The 21134-nt window shown below is 50.2% G+C and overlaps 1 protein-coding gene across 2 annotated transcripts in view; it reads left to right on the plus strand.

The window, feature by feature from the left end:
• Nucleotides 1-289: 289 nt before the first annotated feature.
• SLIT1 (slit guidance ligand 1) overlaps nt 290-21134 on the plus strand; it is a 165608-nt gene continuing 144763 nt past the window's right edge. Inside the window, exons 1-2 of one of the 2 annotated variants that reach the window (XM_043475850.1) lie at nt 290-774; nt 19653-19724. In XM_043475850.1, coding sequence (XP_043331785.1) covers nt 578-774; nt 19653-19724 — 269 coding nt within the window. In that variant the 5' untranslated portion in view covers nt 290-577. The remainder of the gene's footprint in view (nt 775-19652; nt 19725-21134) is intronic. The other variant, XM_043475852.1, reaches the window with a different exon arrangement.

Raw genomic sequence — 21134 nt, forward strand, 5'->3', positions numbered from 1 at the left:
GTCGGGACGTGACAGGTCCAACTGTGGGCCCCCCACTCCCCCGCAGCCCCTGCCCGCTCTCGGATGTTCCACCTTTGAAACTGTGAGCCCGCTCGCAGCGGCTGGCGAGTGGTCGTCGGGAGGCGGGGGCGGGGAGGGGGCGTGGGGGGAGGGCGGGGAGGAGTCTGGCTCTGGTTGTGTGCTTTTCGATTGATGGATGACTGCCGGGTGGGAGCGAGCGTGCGGGTGTGAGTGTGTGTGTGTATGTGTGTGCGCGGGGTGCGTGCGCGCGCGGGGCCTGCCCATTTTCCTCCTCGCAGCAGTCAGTTGGGAGCTGGAGGGAGGGAGGGAGGGAGACGCAGCCAGCGAGAAACCGAGAGGAGCCGAGCGCCCTCCGCCCAAGGCGCGCTCCCTCCGTCCGCGCACAGGCGCCGGCGCTTGGAGGAGCAAGGTGCCACCCAGCCCGCAAGGGCGCAGCGTACAAGCTCACGGTCTCCTCGGTGGCTCTGCCCCGGGACTGCACCTGGAGGCCACCCCGGACGGGGATGGTGAGCGGCTGCCGCCGTCTGGCACGGAAGCGGGACGCGGTGAGGGCACCATGGCGCTGACACCCCCGAGGGGGCCCTCGGCGTTGCTCGTCCGGCCCGCGCTCTGGCTGCTGCTGTGGGCAGCCGCGTGGCGCCTAGGTGCCACGGGGTGCCCCGCCCTCTGCACCTGCGCTGGCACCACGGTGGATTGCCACGGCACCGGGCTGCGGGCCGTCCCCAAGAACATCCCGCGGAACACGGAGCGCCTGTGAGTATGGCCCCCATCCTTAGCCCGCGGGCAGCCCGGAGGTTGCCTTCCCACCCCGACGCTATTCAGGGCCAAAGATGGGGGCAAGACCGTCGGGGCCTGGGCTCTGCAGCGAATAAAGGAGTCGGTGCCTGCCAGGGGCCAGGAGCCAGGAGCGCTGCTGTTTCCCTTTCTTGGGATTCGAAGGGCCCTTGTGGGGCTGTCGGCTCCCATCCTCACACCTGCACCCTGCGTTCAGTATCACAGGCCTTCCCACTGCGCCAGCACTTGGTGTCTCCAGGGTGCCTATGAATTGGTGCCAGAAAGCCTTGCTGGCCCCAGGAGGGACGTGCCTCCTGCTCACCAGGCACCGTGGCTCCTTCTGGGCACATGGGGCTCCGTCTGTGTTCTGAGTGGAAGGTGTGCCTTTGGGTTCTGAGGGCTTGCAGGTTGCTGATGGGCAGCAGGAGGGGATGGAGTTGAAGTTTCTAGTCCTCCACCACCCGCCCCCCTCCCCGCGTCGCTCCCCATTGTTTGCCCCAGAACCTTTAGAATTTTTCCCTTGCAGGTGGAAGGCATGGTCCCCTACCACACATCCAGCCATCCCCAACCCAGACAATGGACTTGAGGAATTGGGGTTTGAGGCTTGGGATATGTTATATTCAGCACCCAGAGAGGGGTAGATGTGACCTGGACCAGGAGTCCGTGAATAATGCTGAGAGGTCAGGAACTAGGAGTGGGAGACATGAGGTTAAAGATGTTGACCATGACAAGTCATAAAAAAAACATTTCTCTTAGCCTCTCTTGTCTCCCACTTGTAAATTCTTGAGAAAACTCAGACCTTTCTAGACTGGCTAAGCTTTGTAGTGTGTGAGTGGTTAGCATGTGTGTATGTGGTTAGCTTGCATGTGTGTTTATAGACCTATATAATTTGTTTTCCCCAATTCTCTTGCAGAATGTGTGTGTGTGTGTGAATTCCTGGGATCTGTGGGGTCACCTCAGTCATTTGCACGAAGCTGGGAGAATCTCCATGTCCATGGGCTGTGTGTGTAGATTTTTGGTCTCATGCGGGGCCTTTGTGCTGCTTGTAGAGGTGGCTGCCTTGGGAGATTTTTGAACTGGACTTGGGAGGAGGCTGCCAGCCCCTTTGAAACCCGCCTTCTCCTTCTCACACTCCTGGGCCCCTGCAGTGGCTCTTGAGAACTTTTGAGCATATTTTCATGACTCCCAGCTGGTCAGAGGCAGAAATCTGACCCTGGGGAGAACGGTCTCCTGGATCAAACTCTGTACCAAGGTCAGCAATGAGCACATTGGCTGAGACTGAAAAATTTCCGTGGAGGGTTCAGAGAATTTGCAATCTAGATGCAATCTAGATGGGAATTGATGCAAGTGTGTGTGTGTGTGTGTGTGTGTGTGTGTGTGTTGTGATGCTGGGGAAAGATACTGCTTCAGGAGAGGCTAGAACAAACTGAAATTCCTTGGGGATCCTGTGTGGTCCTGGAGAGGAACAGAAGGTCAGAAATCTGTCTAGAGGATCCCCAAGGCTGCAGGGTCACCCTCCACACCTGTTCCCTCTGGACCTCCTCTCTGTTTCTTTTCCTTGTCCTTGGGGCATTTCTCCTGTAGCTGTTACCCTGGAAGCAGCCTAGGTCTGAGAATTTTAGCCCCTCTCCTTTGCTTTTGGGTCTGAATCTTGAAGTCGTCTCCTTTCTTGCTCTCTCTCCTTTAGTTTTGAGGACAAGGTCTGTTTTAACTTTTATGAACTCTTGAATTCTTGCAAATCAGAATGAGATGTAAGTGAAATTTCCTGGTGTAAAGTCAGTCATTTGCTGTGTGACCTTGGGCAAATTACTTAACTTCTCTGAGCCTTGTTGTTTTCTATCAGGAAAAGGAGGCTGTTGATACATAGGTCTCTGGTTCTTGTGAGGACTGAAGATAATGTGTAGGAAGTGCTTGGTACATTGTGAGGCCTGCTAAATGAAAGCCATCTTCATTATGATAGGATCAGGAGAAGAGTCTTGTTACTGAAGTCAGCAAACATTTAGGGAGCCAGTAGCTGCCCTGGGTGTTGAGGCTCCAGCTGGGAGTGAGCAAGCCCCTGCCCTCAAGGGATGTACTGTTGAGGACGGGGAAGGGGACACGGAACTGTAAACTCTGGCAGCAGAGTGGGGTCATGGGGGAAGCTTTGGGATTAGAAGGCCTTTTCTCAGGTGAAGGAGGTTCTCAGAGGAGAGACTGTTTTATGAGGGTACCTTGGGACACACAGTGATTGGGTCAGATTTTGCCAAGGGGAGGGGCAGGTGGCCCGGACAGGGAATGCATGAGCAAAAGGCCTACAAATGTGAGTGTGCCCAGTCTGCTGGGCAAACGGACCAGCTTTGCTCCGGGGCTGAAACATGCCGTGTCCAGGGGGATGTGATGGGACTTGAGGTTGGGAAGGGTCAGGAAGGCCTATCTCTATCTGGATTTTTCCTTTAGAGACTTTAGGGTTGGGACCCAGGACTGAGTTGTCAGGTCTGAACCTTGCTATGTGCATGACTTCTCAGAGTGGGAAAGGCTATGAAAGCCGAGGGAGTCTGCATTTTCAACAGATAGGCCGCAAAAGAGCCATTTGAAGAGGAAAAGCACATCCTGAAAAGAGGCCTTGGGCAGACTCAAAATAACTGTGGCAAATGCTCTGTCTAATCAATATGGGTGTCATGCAGTATCAGAGCCCGAAACAGCGGCTTCTTCCGAGGCTGTGAAATTTTTATAGACCGCAGCTGTGCATTCGTTTGTCTTTTGTCCTCCGGGCAGTTTCTCCAGCAGCCTGTGCAGCCCAGCAACTTTATGATCATGTATTCCATACCTCGGGGTCCAGCCCGTCTCCTCATGTGGGAAGAAATTGGTTTGCTGCAGGGACTTATGGGAAGAGGCTGAGCAGGCTCCAGAGCTGTTGAGGAAATGGGTTCAGCCAGAGGGTCTGTGGGCCGGTTGGGCTGGTGGGGAAGGGATGCTGAATAATTCACTGCAGAGGAACAATTGAAATCCAGGGCAAGGTTGGGGGTATGGTGGAGGAGGCCTGGGAGCTTGTCTCTTTGTAGGACCCAGACTCAGAGGGACCCTGTCATGGCCACTATTGTTTTTCCTTCCACTCAAGGACCTTGGCTTTCAGTTGGGGTTTGTTTTTTTTTTTTTTAATTAAAAAAATTCTCTTGGACTAGAGTGTTTCAGACAGTGTGCATGGACCCCACTTCTCCCTTTGACCTTGGACATTTGTATTCCAGGCTTGCCACTGATGCTCCTTGTGGGTGTAGGGCGCAGAGAGGAGAGAGGCTTGAGGATGGAGAGAGGGCCCTGGGAAGGCCTGCTGACTTCTGTTTTCCTCCAGGTCGAGCACTTTTCCCTGCTCTTTGGGCCCTGGGGGTCTACATTCCTGCCTTCCTCGATAAGTTCCCTTGCCTCCTAGCCAGTCCATCCACTGCCCTAGCTCCCTGCCAGTTGCCAAGGCCTGGAAGGCCCTTGCCTTCTCCCAGTTTAGCCGCCTGTGTCTGGAGCCTCCTTCAATGGGGGTGGGTGGTTGTGACCAAGGAAGACTGCCCAGGGCACCTTCAGGCTGATTGTCTGGGAGCCTATTTGGAATTCCAAATAGTGATTGGGTGGTGGCTGCAGTGAGGGGGCTCAGAGGGCCAGATAGGAGCCCTGTCTGCCTCTGGGGCCTGGGCTGTCTGGGCAGGACTCTGGTCTCCTGGACTGGAGAGCCACGGTGTTCAGGAGACTTTGGCATCTGGTGAGGCTCGTGTCTCTGGTAGCAGATGTGCTGGGCTTGTTGCTGGGCTCTGAGTGACTGGTGGTGCTGCCTGGGTGCTGCCACTCCATCGGACCTGAGACTCGGTTTCCCCATCTGTAAAAGGGGGTGACCGCTGTGGGTCGATGGTGAGGATTAAGTGAGAGCATGCATATAGAGGACCTGCAGGCTCACTTGGCACATGGAGGGTGTCCTACCGCCCTTCTGCCTCTGGGGAGAGTGACACCTGCTACCTCTGGGCTTTTACCAGACTTCGCTTACTCTACATGTGTGAAAATGCTTTGTGATTCAAACATTAGGCGAGGTGATTGTTATTTTTATTACTGGAGAAGCTCAGGCTGAAGGCTTGAGGGTTCAGGTGGGGCAGGAGAGAGTGTAGGAGGAGACAAACATTTGAGTGTTGGCCAGGCTGTACGCTGGATTCTGACTCTCAGACTGCTCCTTCCCTGGGCCACCCCATGTCCCTTAGGATTTGGGGTGCAGGTCAGTGTCCTGCAGGGCCTCTCTGCAGGGTGGACAGCTCTGAGGCCAGATTGCTTAGCTGTTTAGCCCCTCTCTGCCATTCAGCAGCTGTGGGGACCGTGGGCAGGTTATGGGGTTTAATTCACTCACTCAACAGATAGCTGTCTCTTGAGTGTCTGCATGGTGCTGGAAATTGAAACCACCCCTCTCTCTCCGAATTTAGTCCAGCAGGGGAGATGGAGATGAGTGACACAGTATGAGAAGAATCACGTAATTGCAAACTGGGATAAGTGTGACTTCGGAGACTTCCATTTCCTCGCCCGTAAGATGGGGGTGATGACAGGACCTGCTCCAGAGGGTTGGTCCTGAGGATTGAATGTGGTGATGCTGGGAGAAGCACTTTGCAGTGGGTCTGGCGGACAGCAAGTGCCCAGTAAATGGTAGTAGTATTATTGTTATTAAGGTGACAGAGAATTGCAGGGCCGTGAAAGGAACTTGGGCACCACTCAATGCTGGATCCCGGCACAGCCCTACTCTCTCATCAGGCACACTCCGGGGGCTCTGGATCCCCAGGGAACACTGATGGACATGGAGACTGGGCTGCCCCTTCTGTGGTGCCCCCTCTCTGAGGCAGGAGGCTGGCTGTGGTGGCCCAGGCTGCCCAAGGCTGCCAGTGGGGGTGGCCGTGCTCTTTGGGGGCTGGCTGACGGGCAGCAGGCAGGGACAGGCAGCCCCCACATTATTGGGAGCAGACGGGAGCTTGGCGGAGTTGCCGCCTCCAGTTCTGTGCCGGCATTAGCAGCTCGGCAGGGCTCTTGCTTAATGGGATTTTCTTCCCAAATGCTGTAATTATCGCCATACAAATACTTATTACCCAGAGCAGATGACGGCCGGGCCTTGGGCAGTAGCCAGGGAGCTGGGATGTGCTCGGGGTGGAGAATTGGCTCCTCTTTTTGAGCTCGAGACCCCCTCCTCTTCTTTCTGGATCCCAGCCTGCGGCGGACAAACAGCTGTTGGGCACCTGCCGTGTGCAGAGTGTCTGCAGAGGTCCAGGGTACAGACCCGCTCCTCCGGGAGCTTGCAGCCTGGAGGCTGGAGAAAGGTCTGTCTGTGAAAGAACAGATGTGTAAGGATGCTCACAGGGATGCAGGACGCAGAGCACAGCAGGCGACCAGGGCAGCCTTGGGTGTGAGAATGGTCTGGTTTGAATCCTGGCTTTGTCAGCTACCACTTGAGAAAACTCGGCCAGCTCACGAGTGACTCAATTTCCTTACCTGTAAGATGGGAGCACTTACCTTGTAGGGCCGTGACTTCAGATGAAATAGTGCATGTAAGATAGTTAGAATAATGTTGACATGTAGAAAGTACTCCATGGATGTTAGAGATGAGGAGATGGGAGTGAGACGTAGAGGAGGAGATGGAGCTCTGGGGGAGGTGGGATTTGAACCGGGCCTTGAAGGTTGGGCAGGAATTAGGTGGGCGAGTGGTGAAGCCAGGGCAAGGGAGTCTGGGGCATCCAGAGGTGAGTGCCGTACGTTTGGGAAGGAGAGTGAGGAGCAGACTCAGGTGATGGGGTGAACGCTTGTGTAGGTGAGTTCTGAGAGGGGAGACTGAAGTAACAGGTGGGCACAGGCCACGGGAATGGGGAGCCATCAGAGGTTGTGTGTGTGTAAAATTTTATATTATTATTTTACTATTCAGTGATGTTCAGTAAATCTACAGAGTTGTGCAAACATCACCATGGCCCAATTTTGAAATATTTCCATCACCCAAAAAGATTCCTTGGTTCATTGTAAGTTTTAATTTTGTTATAATTTCAAACACCAAAGAGTTGCAACAAAAGAATATCCCTTATCCAGACTCAGTTGTTTGTGTTTTGCCCACTTTGCTTTATCTTATGTTACACACACACACACACACACACACACACACACACACACACACACTTTGTTTTCCCTGAACCATTTAAGAGTAGATTGGAGGCATAAGTTTTTTCTGCTAAATATTTCAGTGTGTATTTTTCTAAGGACAGTAAGGCTATGAAAATCAGAAAATTTAACATTGGTACAATATTATAATCTACTCCATGGTTCACGTTAGAATTTCATCAATTGTACCAATAATGTCTTTCGTAGCTGTTTCTTTCTTTTTTTTGGTCTAGGTTCAGAATCCTGTCCAGGATCACACAGGGCATCTGCTTGTCATGGTTCTTTAGTCTCTTTTAATTTGGACCAGTTCCTTAGCCTTTCTTTTTTTCGACCTTGACATTTTGGAAGAATACTGGCCAGTTATTTTGTAGAATGCCCCTCAGTTTGGCTTCATCTGCTCTTTTCTCATGATTGCATTCAGGTTACACATTTTTGCCAGGAATGCTAAACAAGCAATGTTGCGCTCTTCTCAGTGGGTGATGTCAGAAGACACATGATGTCAATTTGTCCCAATATTGGTGATTTTAGCTTTGATTACTTGGTAATTTGGTGTCTTCTTGGCTTCTCTGCTCAAAAGTTACTATTTCTCTCTTGTTATTAATAATTAATTGGCCAGCAGATACTTTGGGGTCATGTAAATATCCTGCTCATCAAACTTTCATTCACTAGTTTTAGTACCACTGATGAGAAATTTCTGACTCCATCATTTAGTATTACCTGGCATTCTACTGTAAGGAAGAACTTCAGCTTCTCCATCTGTTTGTTATTTATTTGTAATAGTATGGACTGCAGATTATCGTTTTATTCATTGGGTTATAATTTGTAATAGTGTTAGTACATTATCTTGATGTTCAGCTGCTGCTAAGTCGCTTCAGTCATGTCCGATTCTGTGCAACCCCATAGACGGCAGCCCACCAGTTGGTTATGGTGACTGTGATTTCTGACAGTGGATTTTCTATCACTGCTGTGTTTTTATTCTTTTAAAAAACTTAAAAAACACTTTTATTTTTAAAACAATCTTAGGGACTTTTCTTGTGGTCCAGTGCTTAAGATTCTGTGCTCTCAATGCAGGGAGCCTGGGTTCGATCCCTGGTCAGGGAACTAGACCCAAGCACTGCAACTAAAGAGCCTGCCAGCCACAGCTAAGACCTGGAACATCCAAATAATAAAATAAAACAAAACAAAAGAAGAAAACAAAGCAATTTTAGACTTTTAGAAAATTTGCAAAAATAGTAGAGAGAATTCCCATACACCCTTTATCCAGCTTCCCCTAATGTTAACATCTTTCTTAATCATAATTCCCTGATCAAAACCAAGAAATTAACATTGGTACACTAGAGTTAGCTCAGGTATAGACTTTATTTGCATTCCGTTAGTTTTCCCACCAATGTCTTTTTCTATTACAGGATCAATCCAGGATCCCACATTGCATTTAATTGTCATTTCTCCTTAGTCTCCTTCAATCTGTGATAATTCCTAAGTCTTTCATTGTTCTTTATGATCTTGACATTTATAAAAATAACTAGTTATTTATTTTGTAGACTGCTCTTCAGTTTGTGTTTGGTATTTTCTGTTTTGTCAAGAATGCTACCAAGGTGATGTATTCTTCCCAGAGCATCCTATCAGAGGTGGGTGACATCGATCTGTCTCATTGCTGGTGATGTTATTCTTGATCTCTTGGTTAAGATGGTGTCTGCCAGGTTTAACCACTATAACATTATTTTTACATTTGCAATTATTAAATACTTGGAAGGAGATACTTTGAGAGTATGTAGTATCCTTTTTGTCCTCAAATTCTCACCTACTAATTTTAGCATCCATTAATGGATGTTGCCTGCAACCATTACTATCCAATTTTGCTTTTCTATTTCCCTTATTCCTTCTAAATTTATTAATTGTAATTCTTCTGTAGGGAAGAATAATCTTATTTCTTTTCAAGAAGGTGGTTTTCTTGATGGGTGCCTTGGGTTTTGAGTTTCCTGAGGGCAGGGACCGTGTCTCCTGTATCTTTGTATTTCCATCTCCTGGTGCATTGTAGTTGTTCAAAAAAATGTGTATAATGATTTTTTTTAAAAACCTGGTGGTAGGATATTTCATGATCCTGATCTTTGCTTTAGGAAATATGGTCATTGTGGTAGGCTGAATAATGATCCTCTAAGAGGTCCACATTCTAATCACTAGAACCTATGAATATGTTACCTTACTGGGCCAAAGGAACTGGGCAGATGTGATTAAGTTGAAGATCTTTAGATAAGAGATGATTTTAGATTATTTGGGAGGGCTCAACAAAATCATGGACTTCCCAGGTGGCACAGTGGTTAAGAATCTGCCTGCCCATGCTGGAGACAAAAGAGATGTGCACTCAATCCCTGGGTTGGGAAGATCCCATGGAAGAGGAAATGGCAACCCACTCCAATATTCTTACTTGGAGAATCCCATGGACAGAGGAGCTTGGAGGGCTACAGTACATAGGGTCACAAAGGATCAGACATGACTGAGCAGCTGAGCACACATACAGCAAAATCACAAGTGTTCCTAAAGAGAGGCAGGAGAGTGAGAGTCAGAGTCAGTAGTGGGAGAAATGTGACAATGGAAGCAAGCGATTGGACTGATGTGAAGGGACCATGAGCCCAAGAATACAGGCGGCCTCTAGATGAAAAGGGAAAGGGGGTGGATTTTCCCCTAAAGCCTCCAGAAGGGATTGCAGCCTTGGGAGCATCTTGACTTTAACCCAGAGAGATTGATTTTGGACTTCTAATCCTCAGAACTGTAAGATAACACATTTGTCTTATGTTTAAGTGGTAATTTGTTATAGCAGCAGCTGGCATCTACTATAGTTCTCAAAGGGTTTGGAGGGTACAGTAGAGGCCAGGGCATGAGAGGAGGCAGGCCTGGACTGAGGCTGAGAGTGCAGAAAGAGCAAATGTGACCATCATGAGTGACCCCATGGCCAAGCCTGGAAGAATGATCTTGCAGAGTAAAGTTGGGGAGAGTGACTGATCCTTGAGGAGAAGCCGTGAAATTGGCTTCTCCTCTTTTGTTTGAATTGCCAATAAAAACTATGTGAAAAAAATAACCCTAGAGGTAGAAATAGGGGAAGGTGACTCTGTTGAGTGTTCAGACTGGAGAGACAGTTGGGAGGGTCTCTTGAGGAAGTGGTGGAATCCATGAGGGCCGTGGGACAGAGACATCAATGGAAAAAAAGAATATCCTGGGAAGCTGGTGTCAATGCAGATTCCCAGGCCTGTCCCAGAGTTGTTGAGTCAGCAGGTCTTAAAGGTAAAGGCCGTTTTGGTGATTCGGCTGTGGGAGGAGCTGTGAAACACTCATTGGTGCTGGGGTTTCCTGGTGAAGAAAGTGCATCTGTTGAAGGCAGGAGGACTGCCCAAAGGGCAGCTGGAAGGGGAGAGCCGCCAGGGGGGAGCTGGGGAGGAACAAGAAGAGCTTTCATCCTGGATTTAATGCGGGGTCCTGACTCAACGTTTGTGATTCCCACCTGGGCGGCGCGGTTACTGCCCAAACTGAAGAAGGCGTTTGGAGATGGGGTGGGGGAGAGGGTTAACTGTGTGGAGAGCAGCCAGTCTGTCTGAGGATGAGGGCCAGGGAACGCTCAGGGGCTGCGATTGGGGGTCACTGGCAAAGCTGGGCAGAACGGTTTCCCGGGAGAAGTGGAAGGCGGAAGCAGATGGTGGTGAGCGAGTAGGTGGTGAGGCAGTCTGCGGGAGAGAACAAGTGCGGGAGCTCCGCGGGAAGCCGCTCAGAGGTGTTTGCAGAGAGGCTGGTGGGTTGGAGTCCCTGGGGGGAGAGGGAGCGGAGGCGACTGTGGAAAGGAGGCAGAGTCCTGGGGAGAGGGGGCGGGATGGACCTTTGCCAGGTCAAAGAGCAGAGATGGAGAGCGTCAAGGAGGGCGTTGTGACGGTGTTGGTGGTCACCATCCACAGCCCTTACTTTGTGTGCCGGCTCCGACCCAGATGCTTTACTCACGTCCACTTTCACTCCTCATAACCGTCCTGGAAGGAAGACATTACAATCTTCCCTCAATATCCTGAGGGACTGGTTCCAGTACATACACTCACCCACTACCACCAAGGTACCAAAATACCCCACGCTCAAGTCCCTTGTATAAAATGGTGTACTATCTGCATATCACCTACTCACATCCTCTCCTGTACTTTAAATCATCTCTAGATTACTTATCATACCTAATATGAGATAAATACTATACAAATAGTTGTAAATACAATGTAAATGACGTTGCTTTTTGGAAATTTCTGGAATTTTTTAAAAAATACTTTTGATTTGCGGTTGGTTGAATTTGTGGAGGTGGAACCCCCAGAAAAGGGGAATGAAACCCAGCTGTACTTAACCACTGCTTTGTAGATGAGGAGAAGGTTCAGAGAGGTGGAGCCATCTGTCCTGGGTAAAACAGCCAGCTGGTAAGTGGTGCTCTGAGACTCGAGGCTCAGAGATACGTTTGTTTTTAATGTTTTTGAACTTTATTTATTTTTTTGGTTGTATTGGGTCCTCATTGCTGTGCACAGTCTTTCTCTAGCTGTGGTGAGTGGGGATTACTCTTCGTTGTGTGTGGGCTTCTCATTGTGGTTTCGGGGCAGAATGGCATTGGCAAGAAGAAAACTGGACCTCAATAGTGAAGGAATTGGGGTGCACTTTGGGCCTCAGAACAGAATACACCATGGAGTTGGGATTAATTGCTGAGCCCTGATCACCTCCCACCCATTAGGGCAGCTACTATAAAAAACCAGGAAATGACTAGTGGCAGTGAGGATGTGGAGAAATTGGAACCCTTTTGAGTTGTTTCTGGGAATTTAAAACAGGGCAATTGCTGTGGATAACAGTATGATGATTCCTCAAGAAGTTAAACATAGAATTACCATATAATCCAGCAAGTTCGTGTCTGGGTATATACCCAAAAGAATTGAGAGCAGGGTCTCAAAGATATTTATACACCCATGTTCATAGCTGGATTATTCACAATAGAGTGGAAGCAACCCAAGTGTCCACTGATGGATGACTAGATAAACAAAACCTGTAGACATGCAATGGACTATTATTCAGCCTTAAAAAGGAAGGAAATTCTGACATATGCTATGCCATGGATGAACCCTGAGGACGTTGTGAAATAAGCCAGGTCTCCTTACCTGAGATACCCAGAGTAGTCAAATTCTCAGACAAAAGTGGTTGTCAGGAGCTGGGGGAGGGAGGAACGGGGAGTTTGTGTTTAACAGGTATAGAGTTTCAGTTTCATTGAGTGGAAAAGTTCTGGAGGTCTGTTGTACAACAGTGCAAGTGTACTTAACATTACTGAACTGTGCACTTAAAAATGGTTAAATGACAAATCTTGTTATATGTTTTTTATAGTGATTAAAGTTAAAAAACAAAACCTGGGCCCTGGAGTCAGACATGCTAGGGTTCAAATTCTTACATTCTCAACCTACCTACCAGCTGGCTGATCTTGAGCCATTACTTAAATGCTTTATGTCACAGCCAGGTGCTCTTATGAGGCTTAAATGAGCCCCTTGCTTGTGATAGCATAGATATCACTAGTCCTCAAGCCAAGGAAACAAGATGGGAGTCTAGGAGTCTGGGCCAACCAGCTTGTGTAGCAGACCAGCTCTGGTGCAGGGCCCCTGACTTTTCATCTTTGGGGTTTCTTGATTCACCACTCGGTGGAGGGCAGCCCCAGTCCTTGAGTTAGTGCCAGGCCCATGGGCTCCACTGGGCGGGGGGAGCCTCTGGGTCATGATCCGCTGAGGCTTGAGGACTATGGGGAAGGCTGGGAGCTGATGGGAGTACATGCCAGGCCTCAGCTGCGATGTGCGGGCAGCAGCCAGGCTCCTTGGGCAGGATTGTTCTTCTGGCTTCTACTTAGTGAACACCTACTGTGTGCCAGGCACCCTCACAGGTGATATCTTACAGATGTGGCCTCTGCCTCTCATAGCCTGGCAGGGGAGGCTGGCCTTTACCAAAGGACCTTGTATTAAACACGCGTCTAGATCTGGAGGACGAGCTAAGTGAGTGTCTCCGAGGAGGTGGTGGAGAGGAAGGGACATTTGAATTCAGGCCTGTAAAACATGAGGGCTGAGCTAGCTGTGGGGTTTTGTGCGAAGGAGGAGAGCAAAGGCCCTGAGACAGAAGGGCTGGTTGTTGAAAGTGGAGGAGCAGGGTGGCTGAAGCCAGGGGCTGGTATTTTTCTAACAAGTGGACTGAGGAAAAATCAGCCCTTTAACCTGCGGGCTATGGAACCGTTTGTGAAACAGCAGTGTTCTCTGTGTGTAAAGCTTTCCTTGGTGGATGCCCATTTGGGGAGAGTATTTCATAATTAGTGTCAGTTTTCTTTCTTTCTTTCTTTTTTTTGAGTCAAGGAGCTGAGAAACATGGAAAACCCACCCAACCCAATGCTATTTGGAATATGTCAGTTTTAATTCAAATTTATTCTTGCATTCAAGAAATACCTACTGAGACATCTCTCAGGTATCAGGTGCATGTACTGTGTTAGGCCCTGGAGATACAATAATGAGGAAAAACTGACCGTCTGTGTCCACAGGGAGCTTATACCCTCATGGGAGGGTAGAGACATCAGTCAAGGAACCCCCCAAATCCATATAAAATTGCCGCCCTGATGGGGGCTGCAGAGCAGAGGGAGTGCCCTGTGGGCATGTGTGGGGAGGCTGGACCAATTGGGAGGAATTAGTCAGTCAAAGAGGAAGGAGGGAGTGTGTAGGCAGAGGGAACGGCAAATTCAAAGGCCCTGCCATCTGAGGGCACCAATCGGAACAGGGAACATGGGGGCAGCCACATGGGAGCTTGAAGTCCATGTTAAGGAGATTTTGTCTTGATTCCAAGAGCGATGGGGGTTCATTGAAGGGCTTAAGTGGGGACTGACATGATCAGATTTGCATCTTGAAAAGACCACTCTGGCTGTGGCCTGGAGAACAGATTGGAAGGGAGCCAGAGGGAATGAGGGGAGCCTGCTTTTGTGACTCTGGGCGCTCCATGCAGCCCATCCGCCTGCAGGTGGGGGTAGGGGCCCCTCTGCTGCTGTGGGGGCAGCAGCTGGGCAGGGAAATTCTTCCTTCCCTGGGTTCTCCCGTTTGACTATACGGACACTCAGGTCTGTGGATTTGGCCAGGGTAGGATTTCAAAGGAACTAAGGAATACAGTCCCCCAGCCTCGAGGCTTGTCTCATTCACAGAGTGCGTGTGTTCAGTGTTTGGAGACCTGGCAGGAAGGGAACTTAGAGGGCGCTGAGCCTCCCCATCACACTGTAGATTTTGGCCCTTGGTGGGGGGAACCAGCGCCAGGAGTGGCTGTCCCCACTCCCACCCCCCCATCCCTGGCGCCGTGAGAAATGCTTGTGAAGTTCGAGGAGCCCCCAGAACACCCCAAGAGGGGCCCAGGGTGTTTATTCCTGCAGCTTTAGGAAATCCAAGGGTTTCTTTTGGTTTATCACAAACACCCAGACGCTAGGGATCAGATTCTTGTTTCCTGAGAGGATTCAAGAAATCCTGGTGTGTTTTTGTTTTTTCCTCGGTAATTTTGCTTTAGAGGATTTTCTCCAAAATCTTTTACCACCGAGGTTTTCCTTTCAGGTTGAGACCACACAGGAACAGATGGGAATCAGGGCCATTTGCCACTGGAGGGTCTTTCCTCCTGGTAAGAAGGATCAGGGAGAAGGATGGATGCATTACTTTTGGAAGAGGGAGGATCATCTCAGGGCATCTGCGGCATCTGGGGCTCTGCAGGGCAGGAGCAGCTGGCTCTTCCCTGCTCAGCGTGGTCCAGCTAGGCCAGCACCAGGCTTCTAGTGGGGCTATGGTCCTTGTGGGAAACAAAAAAACAACAGGAGGAGTAAGAGTGATCACATCAGGCAATATTGATGTAGAGAGCATTTATGTATGCCAGGCACTGCTCTTGGTGCTTTAGAAGTAGTCAAGTCATTCATTTAAACCTCACCACACCTCTAAGAGGTGGGTGTCATCATTGTCTTCATTTTACAAATGGGGAACCTGAGGCACAGAGAAGTTGGACTTTGTGCCCAGGGTCACACAGCTAGCGACGGTAGAGCAGGAATTTGAAGCCGGATAATCTGGCTTTAAAGCCCGAACTCTTAGCCACCTGACAGTGTTGCTTGGATAGAGTCCACGGTCTTACCATAAGGCCCCAGGATGTCCTATCTAAGTTGTTCTAAGCCCCGTCCAAGGCCCGGTTGCTCAAGGTGAGGGGTGGGATAGACAGAATTCTGTAGTGCAAGATCTCGTGATGAAGGGGAAAGAGCTGGACATGCAGTGGCCTGGGTATGGTTTGGTCCCAGCCCCACTGCTTATGAGCTGCATGGCATGGGGGAAATTTCGTCACCAATTTCTGCCTTAGTTTCCTTATCAGCAAGATAGAGAAAACATGCTTCATCTCGTAGGCTACCGTGTGTGGTGAGATGAAAGGAAGTATGCTTAGAGTTGGCTCAGAGCCTACACGCAGAGGTGCCCAGTAGAGAGAAGTGCTGGGTGTGGGCTCTGGTGGCAGGAACCTTGGGGAGCCCAGGGTAGCTCTGCATCCTAACTTATTCCTGAGGCTGGGAATTGCCCCCAGAGGGCCCGCCCCATTTGGCCGCTCTGGCTGCAAAGGTCTGAAGGTCACAGTAGCTTCTCCGTTTTTCCCAGGCGGCTTGCTAGGGAGGGGTCTCCATGGCAACATTCAAGGACCACCTGTTGCAGGAATCAGGCACTGGCGAAAAATGACCCCCTTGCCTCATTCCAGCAGCCTGTGCAGAGGGTTCCAGGGGAAGTGGCCGGGCCAGGTTGCAAGCTCGATCCTGGTGGGCCACCTGGGTGAGGGGAGAGAGTGGGGACAGTGGAGGCCAGTCTGTCAGGCCAAGTGGCCATAATGACTTCTTAAGCTGCAGCCCTGGACCTCAGAGCCCGATGAGAGCTCTGCCTGCCTCACAGGCTGTCTTCTTGAGGGCTCTCCCTTGAGAGGAGGCACTCAGTTTAACTCTGGGTTAGAGAGCAAGGCTGATGGGGGAGGCTGGGAGGGGGTGGGCCGACCTCTGTCGACATCCTTGCCTGGAAGCCACCAGCAGGGCCTCCAGAGAGAAGGGCTGTGTTTGCTCTGATGTCTGCATCATTGTCCTCCTCTGTCTGCCTGTCCCAGGTCTTCTCTGGACTGGGAGTGGAGAGGGGGTGCAGGAAGTGAGGAGGAGAGGTTGGAGGCCATTGATGGCTGAGGAATGCGCCCCAGAGTCTGCTCTGTGGAGCCTGGTGGCAAAGACGAGAAGAGAGGCAGATTTAAGACAGCATCACCACCAGTCCCTGCGATCCTCCCCACAGTCTGCCCGCGTATGGGGATTCCACCCTCAGGGATTTGGAGCTCCATTTGGGCTCTGCCTTGTTCAGACACGTCTTAACATCTGTCTTTGCTTCATTTTGCTGTCTGTGAATTGAATAATTATTGTAGTCAATTGCCTGATGAACCATGGTTGCCATGAGAAGGAATGAGTGAATGATTGTAAAATTCAAGATTTCTCATGACCTTTGGCTGAGTAATTCTGTTTCCAGGAACGTATTCCTCCCAAATGCCCACTGAACTTTATGTGATATTATTTATTATTGAACAATATCAAAACAGCCCATGTGTTCCAGTAACAAGGAATCAGGACATGCCGCTTTACTTGATATATCCAATGAAGGGGATCCTTCATTTCGATAAAATCATAAGTGAAGATTGAGCACGGAATGACATTGTAGAAGGTGTGTATACCATTTATGTCTCACTCACTGTTGTATCTTTAGATACAAAGTGAGTTTTGCAAAATGCTTTGTGAATAGCAAGTGTTCAAAAAATATTTGTCAAATTATCTCCACAATGTAAAACTTGTATCCAAATGCTTGAGAGAAAATATTCCAGAATATTAACAGGGGGTTCTTTCTGGGTGATGAGCTTATGTATGATTTTAATTTTTTTCTTTATTCTTCAGGAAATTGAAAAAATTCAATAATGTACACATATTGCTCTTATTTTTCAGCACCATAACTTGCCTATTTTGTTGGCTTAAAAAGTATAGATCTCTTAAAAATTCAAACAATGTAGAAATAAGGAATGTGGCAAATCACCCCCAGCAAACTCATTCTGTGCATAGACCTGTACTTACAGCCTGTGAATTTTTACATAAGGGGGCTCAGGGCGTGCAAGCTGTATTAAAACCCTTTTCCCAAGTGCTGCATCGAGGAGTCTTCCCTGGTCAACACAAAGAAATCTCTATCATTTTCAGTGGGTGCATGACATTCAGTTTCACAGAGGCACTGAAGCTTAACGAAGTGCTGCTCTGTCGCTGTCCATTTAAATTTCATATTTTTGTGCTTATAATCAAAAACCTTGAGGTTTGGGATTCAGGGATGAAAGTTTCAACAGGACCTCCCAAAGTATGGGACCAGGTTTCAGGACTTCAAGAAGACATTCTCATTGTTTGAAGTAGGGTCATGTTGCAGAAGGAGCAGCAAAGAGAGGCTCAGAGGTGGCTGTTTCAGGGGAACGTGTTAGGTTCAACAAAAAGAGTCCTTTACTTTCAAAAGAACCTGTCTTGAGTGGGGAAGGCATCCCCAGCATTTAGAGTGGGAAGGGCTCCGTTACCTTGGACAGGCCTCAAGCCCCTCAGAGAGATCCTGTTAGAAAAGAGGTAAGGAGCAGGGAACGAGTTTTTCCAGCTGCTCTGAAGGATCAGGAGCCAGGCTCAGGGAAAGGGCAGAGACAGTGATGGGTTGAATGAATTACCGGCTTGTCAACCTGGGGAGAGACCCTGGCCTGGTGGGAGGAAGAAGCCTGGGCTCCAGGATCAGATGACTATGGGTTGGGATCCCTGCTCTGTCATCACCAGGTGTGACCTCGTGAAGGTGCTGCACCTGAGACTCTCTTTTCTCGTCTGTAAGACACAGTAACTGCCTTCCAGCATCTTGTGAGGGTGCACACAAAGCCCATCTCCCGAAGTGTGTGGAAACCAGCGTCACCTTGTTTTTGGTGGAAGCAACTCTAGAACATCACACTTCCAAAACACTTCTAGGAAAGGGAACTTGGTGTTTTTCAAAATAGCTTGGACTTGGGTTGGGACAGTGGCCACAGCTAGAACCTTTGACCAAAGTTGGTAAATGAGGAGACTGGGCTGCAGGTAAGAGTGTGTGTGTGTGTGTGTGTGTGTGTGTGTGTGTGTGTGTGTGTGTGTGTGTGTGTGTGTGTGTGTGCGTGCGTGTGTGTTGGGATGGGTGCTCTTAGGTTGTTGTTAAATGTGTTGGGGACCATGATGATGGTGAGAAAGAGGAGGAGGCCGTGTGACTGGGAGCACGGGGCTGCACAGGAAGACAGGTTAGGTGTGAAGGTGACAGCTGGGCTTGGAGCTGGCCCTGAGTGAGAGTCCGCTGTGTGTGGCTCCGTGGATGAACTCTCTTAGGAGTGGAGTGCCTGACCCCTGGAGTGGCCTCCCTTTCCGAGGCTGGACTGGGTTCTCATGAAGAGGAACGGCCTGCAGGGGCCGAGTGAGCTTTCCCTGGGAGGCTGGGTGAAAGGGGAAAGGAGGCGAGGCCAGTCGGCCTCTGAGGTGGGGTCCGTGTCCAGGGTGCCCAGGGCATGATTGGGAGGGCCAAGGGAGGAGCATGGCCTTGGGAGGGAGGAAGAACTGGAGGCCTGGATGGTGTGAGGGGAGGAGCCACTATAGTTGTGGGATCGGGGCTCCCTGCCTGGGCCTTGTCCTCCTGTCCCCTCTGCAGGACTGGTCTCAAGGCAGCTCCTGCCCGGAGCCACACTGGCTCCCTGTCTGTCTTCTGCTTGCTTTCTCAGGCTCTCTTCAATCAGAGCCCACTATCCCCCAATCCTGCTTCCCATGGCTTCCAACCCTTAGCCTGTCTCCTCCCCTGATACCCACACATTCTGTATTTTCTCCTTCCCTGGAATGTTCACTCCATCACTCTTGCTGTGGCTGTGCCTTGTCTTTGGGGCCTCAGCTTGAGTCCCACTTTCTTAGCTCCTTTGATGTCACGGCCCTCTCTGCTGTCTCCTCTGAATATGGATAACTCTTGGGAGCCAGGTGATGGTAGTGATATCCCCAAAGGGGTCCTTTCCATGTGTGGGCCATGCTCGTTACTTGTTCATGCCTTATTTTAATCCTGTGAGGCAAACAGTTACTACCCCCAGTTTACAGATGAGGAAACTGAGGCTCAATGGCGATTCTGCCTGAAGAGCCTCTCTAACTAGATAATTTCCAAGCTCTTTCCTGTGAGAATGTCTTGTCTTTTCAATGAGACTGAGCTATTTCAAGGCAAAAGCCATGTTTTGGGGTTCTGGAGCACTCCCAGTAGTGAGCCTGGGCCCTGAGTGTTCCTGTTGGTTGAACATCTGCTGCAAAGAGGTCTTAGTTTTTTTTGTTTGTTTTGTTTTTTTGGCTGCACTACTCAGCATGAGGGACCTTAGTTCCCTGGCCAGGGTTCGAGCCCATGCCCCCAGCAGTGGAAATGCAGACTCCAAACCACTAGACCACCAGGGAAGTCCCCCAGCTTGCTAGGACAACATAGACTTGGGGTCCTGGAGCTTGGCTGGAAAGCACCCAGTCTCATTGGTGAGAGACTGACTTGAGCCACGTGGAGAGGCAACCTGGAGCTGAGCACTGGCCTGAGGCCCACCATGGGCAGCTCACCATCTCCTTCTCTCCTCTCCCCCACCAGGGAACTCAATGGCAACAACATCACTCGGATCCACAAGAACGACTTCGCAGGACTCAAGCAGCTGCGGGTGCTGTGAGTATGAGATGCTGCCCCTTGTAACCTTTCTCCTGCTCTCCCGGCTCAGCAGTGGTCTCATGGCAGAGCTGTGGGTCGTAGGGCTGTAGGCCAGCAGGGCCCCTTCCCTGCATAGTCAGTCTTGGGGTCACGTGAGCAGTGGGTTGAGGTGCTGCTAAGTTCTGACCTGGAGTGGCCACTGCCTCACACATGACTGAGAAAACGGTGTGGAGTGGGTACCAGTGGTCACTGCCTGGCAGGACCTGGGAAGATGGGTCTGCCTTGTCCATTGGCTGGCTTCTGGGGTGAGGGAAGACCAGGTCTGCTCAAGCTGCCATAGCAGAAGGCCACCGACTGGGTGGTTAAACAACAGAAATTAATTTTCTCACAGTTCTGGGGGCTAAAAGTCTAAGGCCAGGATGCCATCAGGGTTGGTTTGGGGAGGCCTCTGCTCCTGGCCACCTTCTTGCTGTGTCCTCAAGTGGCCTTTCCTGTGTGTGTGCACAGAGACATCTCTGTGTCTCTTCTTCTTATGAAGGCACCAGTCCTGTCAGACTAGGGCCCCACCCCTAAGACCTCATTTAGCCTTAATTCTGTACCTGAAGGCCTTACCTCTAAATAGAATCCCAAGAACTTCTGTGTATGAATTCTGGGGAGGAGAATGGCCCGATGCAGTCTGTAACAGTCTCCACAGCTCTTTTGAACTTGTGCCGCAGAAAGACTTCCCAGCGAGGCCACAGACCCCTTGATTTGAAGAGGAAGTTACTGGGGGCAGTTGAGGACAGAGGTGACCCCTTCAGGTGCCTGGCAGTGGCAGACATTGGAGGTGGCAGGTATGGCTTTGTTGGGCTTGGCCACCAGCCAGCAAAGGAGTTATCCATGGCACCTGCCTTGTCGGGCTGGGCAGGGGTGAGGAGTGAGGGGAAGGGGTGAATCCCTTCACCTCTCCTCCTCTGAATGTCTCAACCTGCAAACACAGGTGTCAGGGAAGAACTGCAGTTCTTTATTTTCTCTGCTTCAACTCAGTTTCAACTTTGAGCCAGTTTCAGCATCCCATCTGGCTGACAGGAAATTCATTATGGGCATAGGGTCCTTCATTCCCTACTCCCGGGGTAATGCAGGGGTCCTGGGGCCTGGTTCTCTCAGAACGATTGACTTTGTGGCTTGGAAGATCTTTGGAGGAGCTGGTGAGCCTGTGGTTGATCCTCTCTGGGATCATAGCTGTCCATCACTGGGGAGGGGGTTTCTGATTCTCCAGGACCCCTGACTCTGACCCCTTCCCAGGCTCCAGGAACCTCTTCTGAGTCTGGTGAAGCCCCCTTTCCATCTTGGTGTTATCCCACACCCCACCCCACCCCTAGCCTCCAGCATAACCTCCTCACCAGCCCAGTTGTTTGGAAACAAAGCAGAGGAAGAGGAGTGTCCAGT

The sequence above is a fragment of the Cervus canadensis genome, chromosome 8 (assembly GCF_019320065.1).
Source record: "Cervus canadensis isolate Bull #8, Minnesota chromosome 8, ASM1932006v1, whole genome shotgun sequence".
In the NCBI taxonomy this organism is placed as follows: Eukaryota; Metazoa; Chordata; class Mammalia; order Artiodactyla; family Cervidae; genus Cervus; species Cervus canadensis.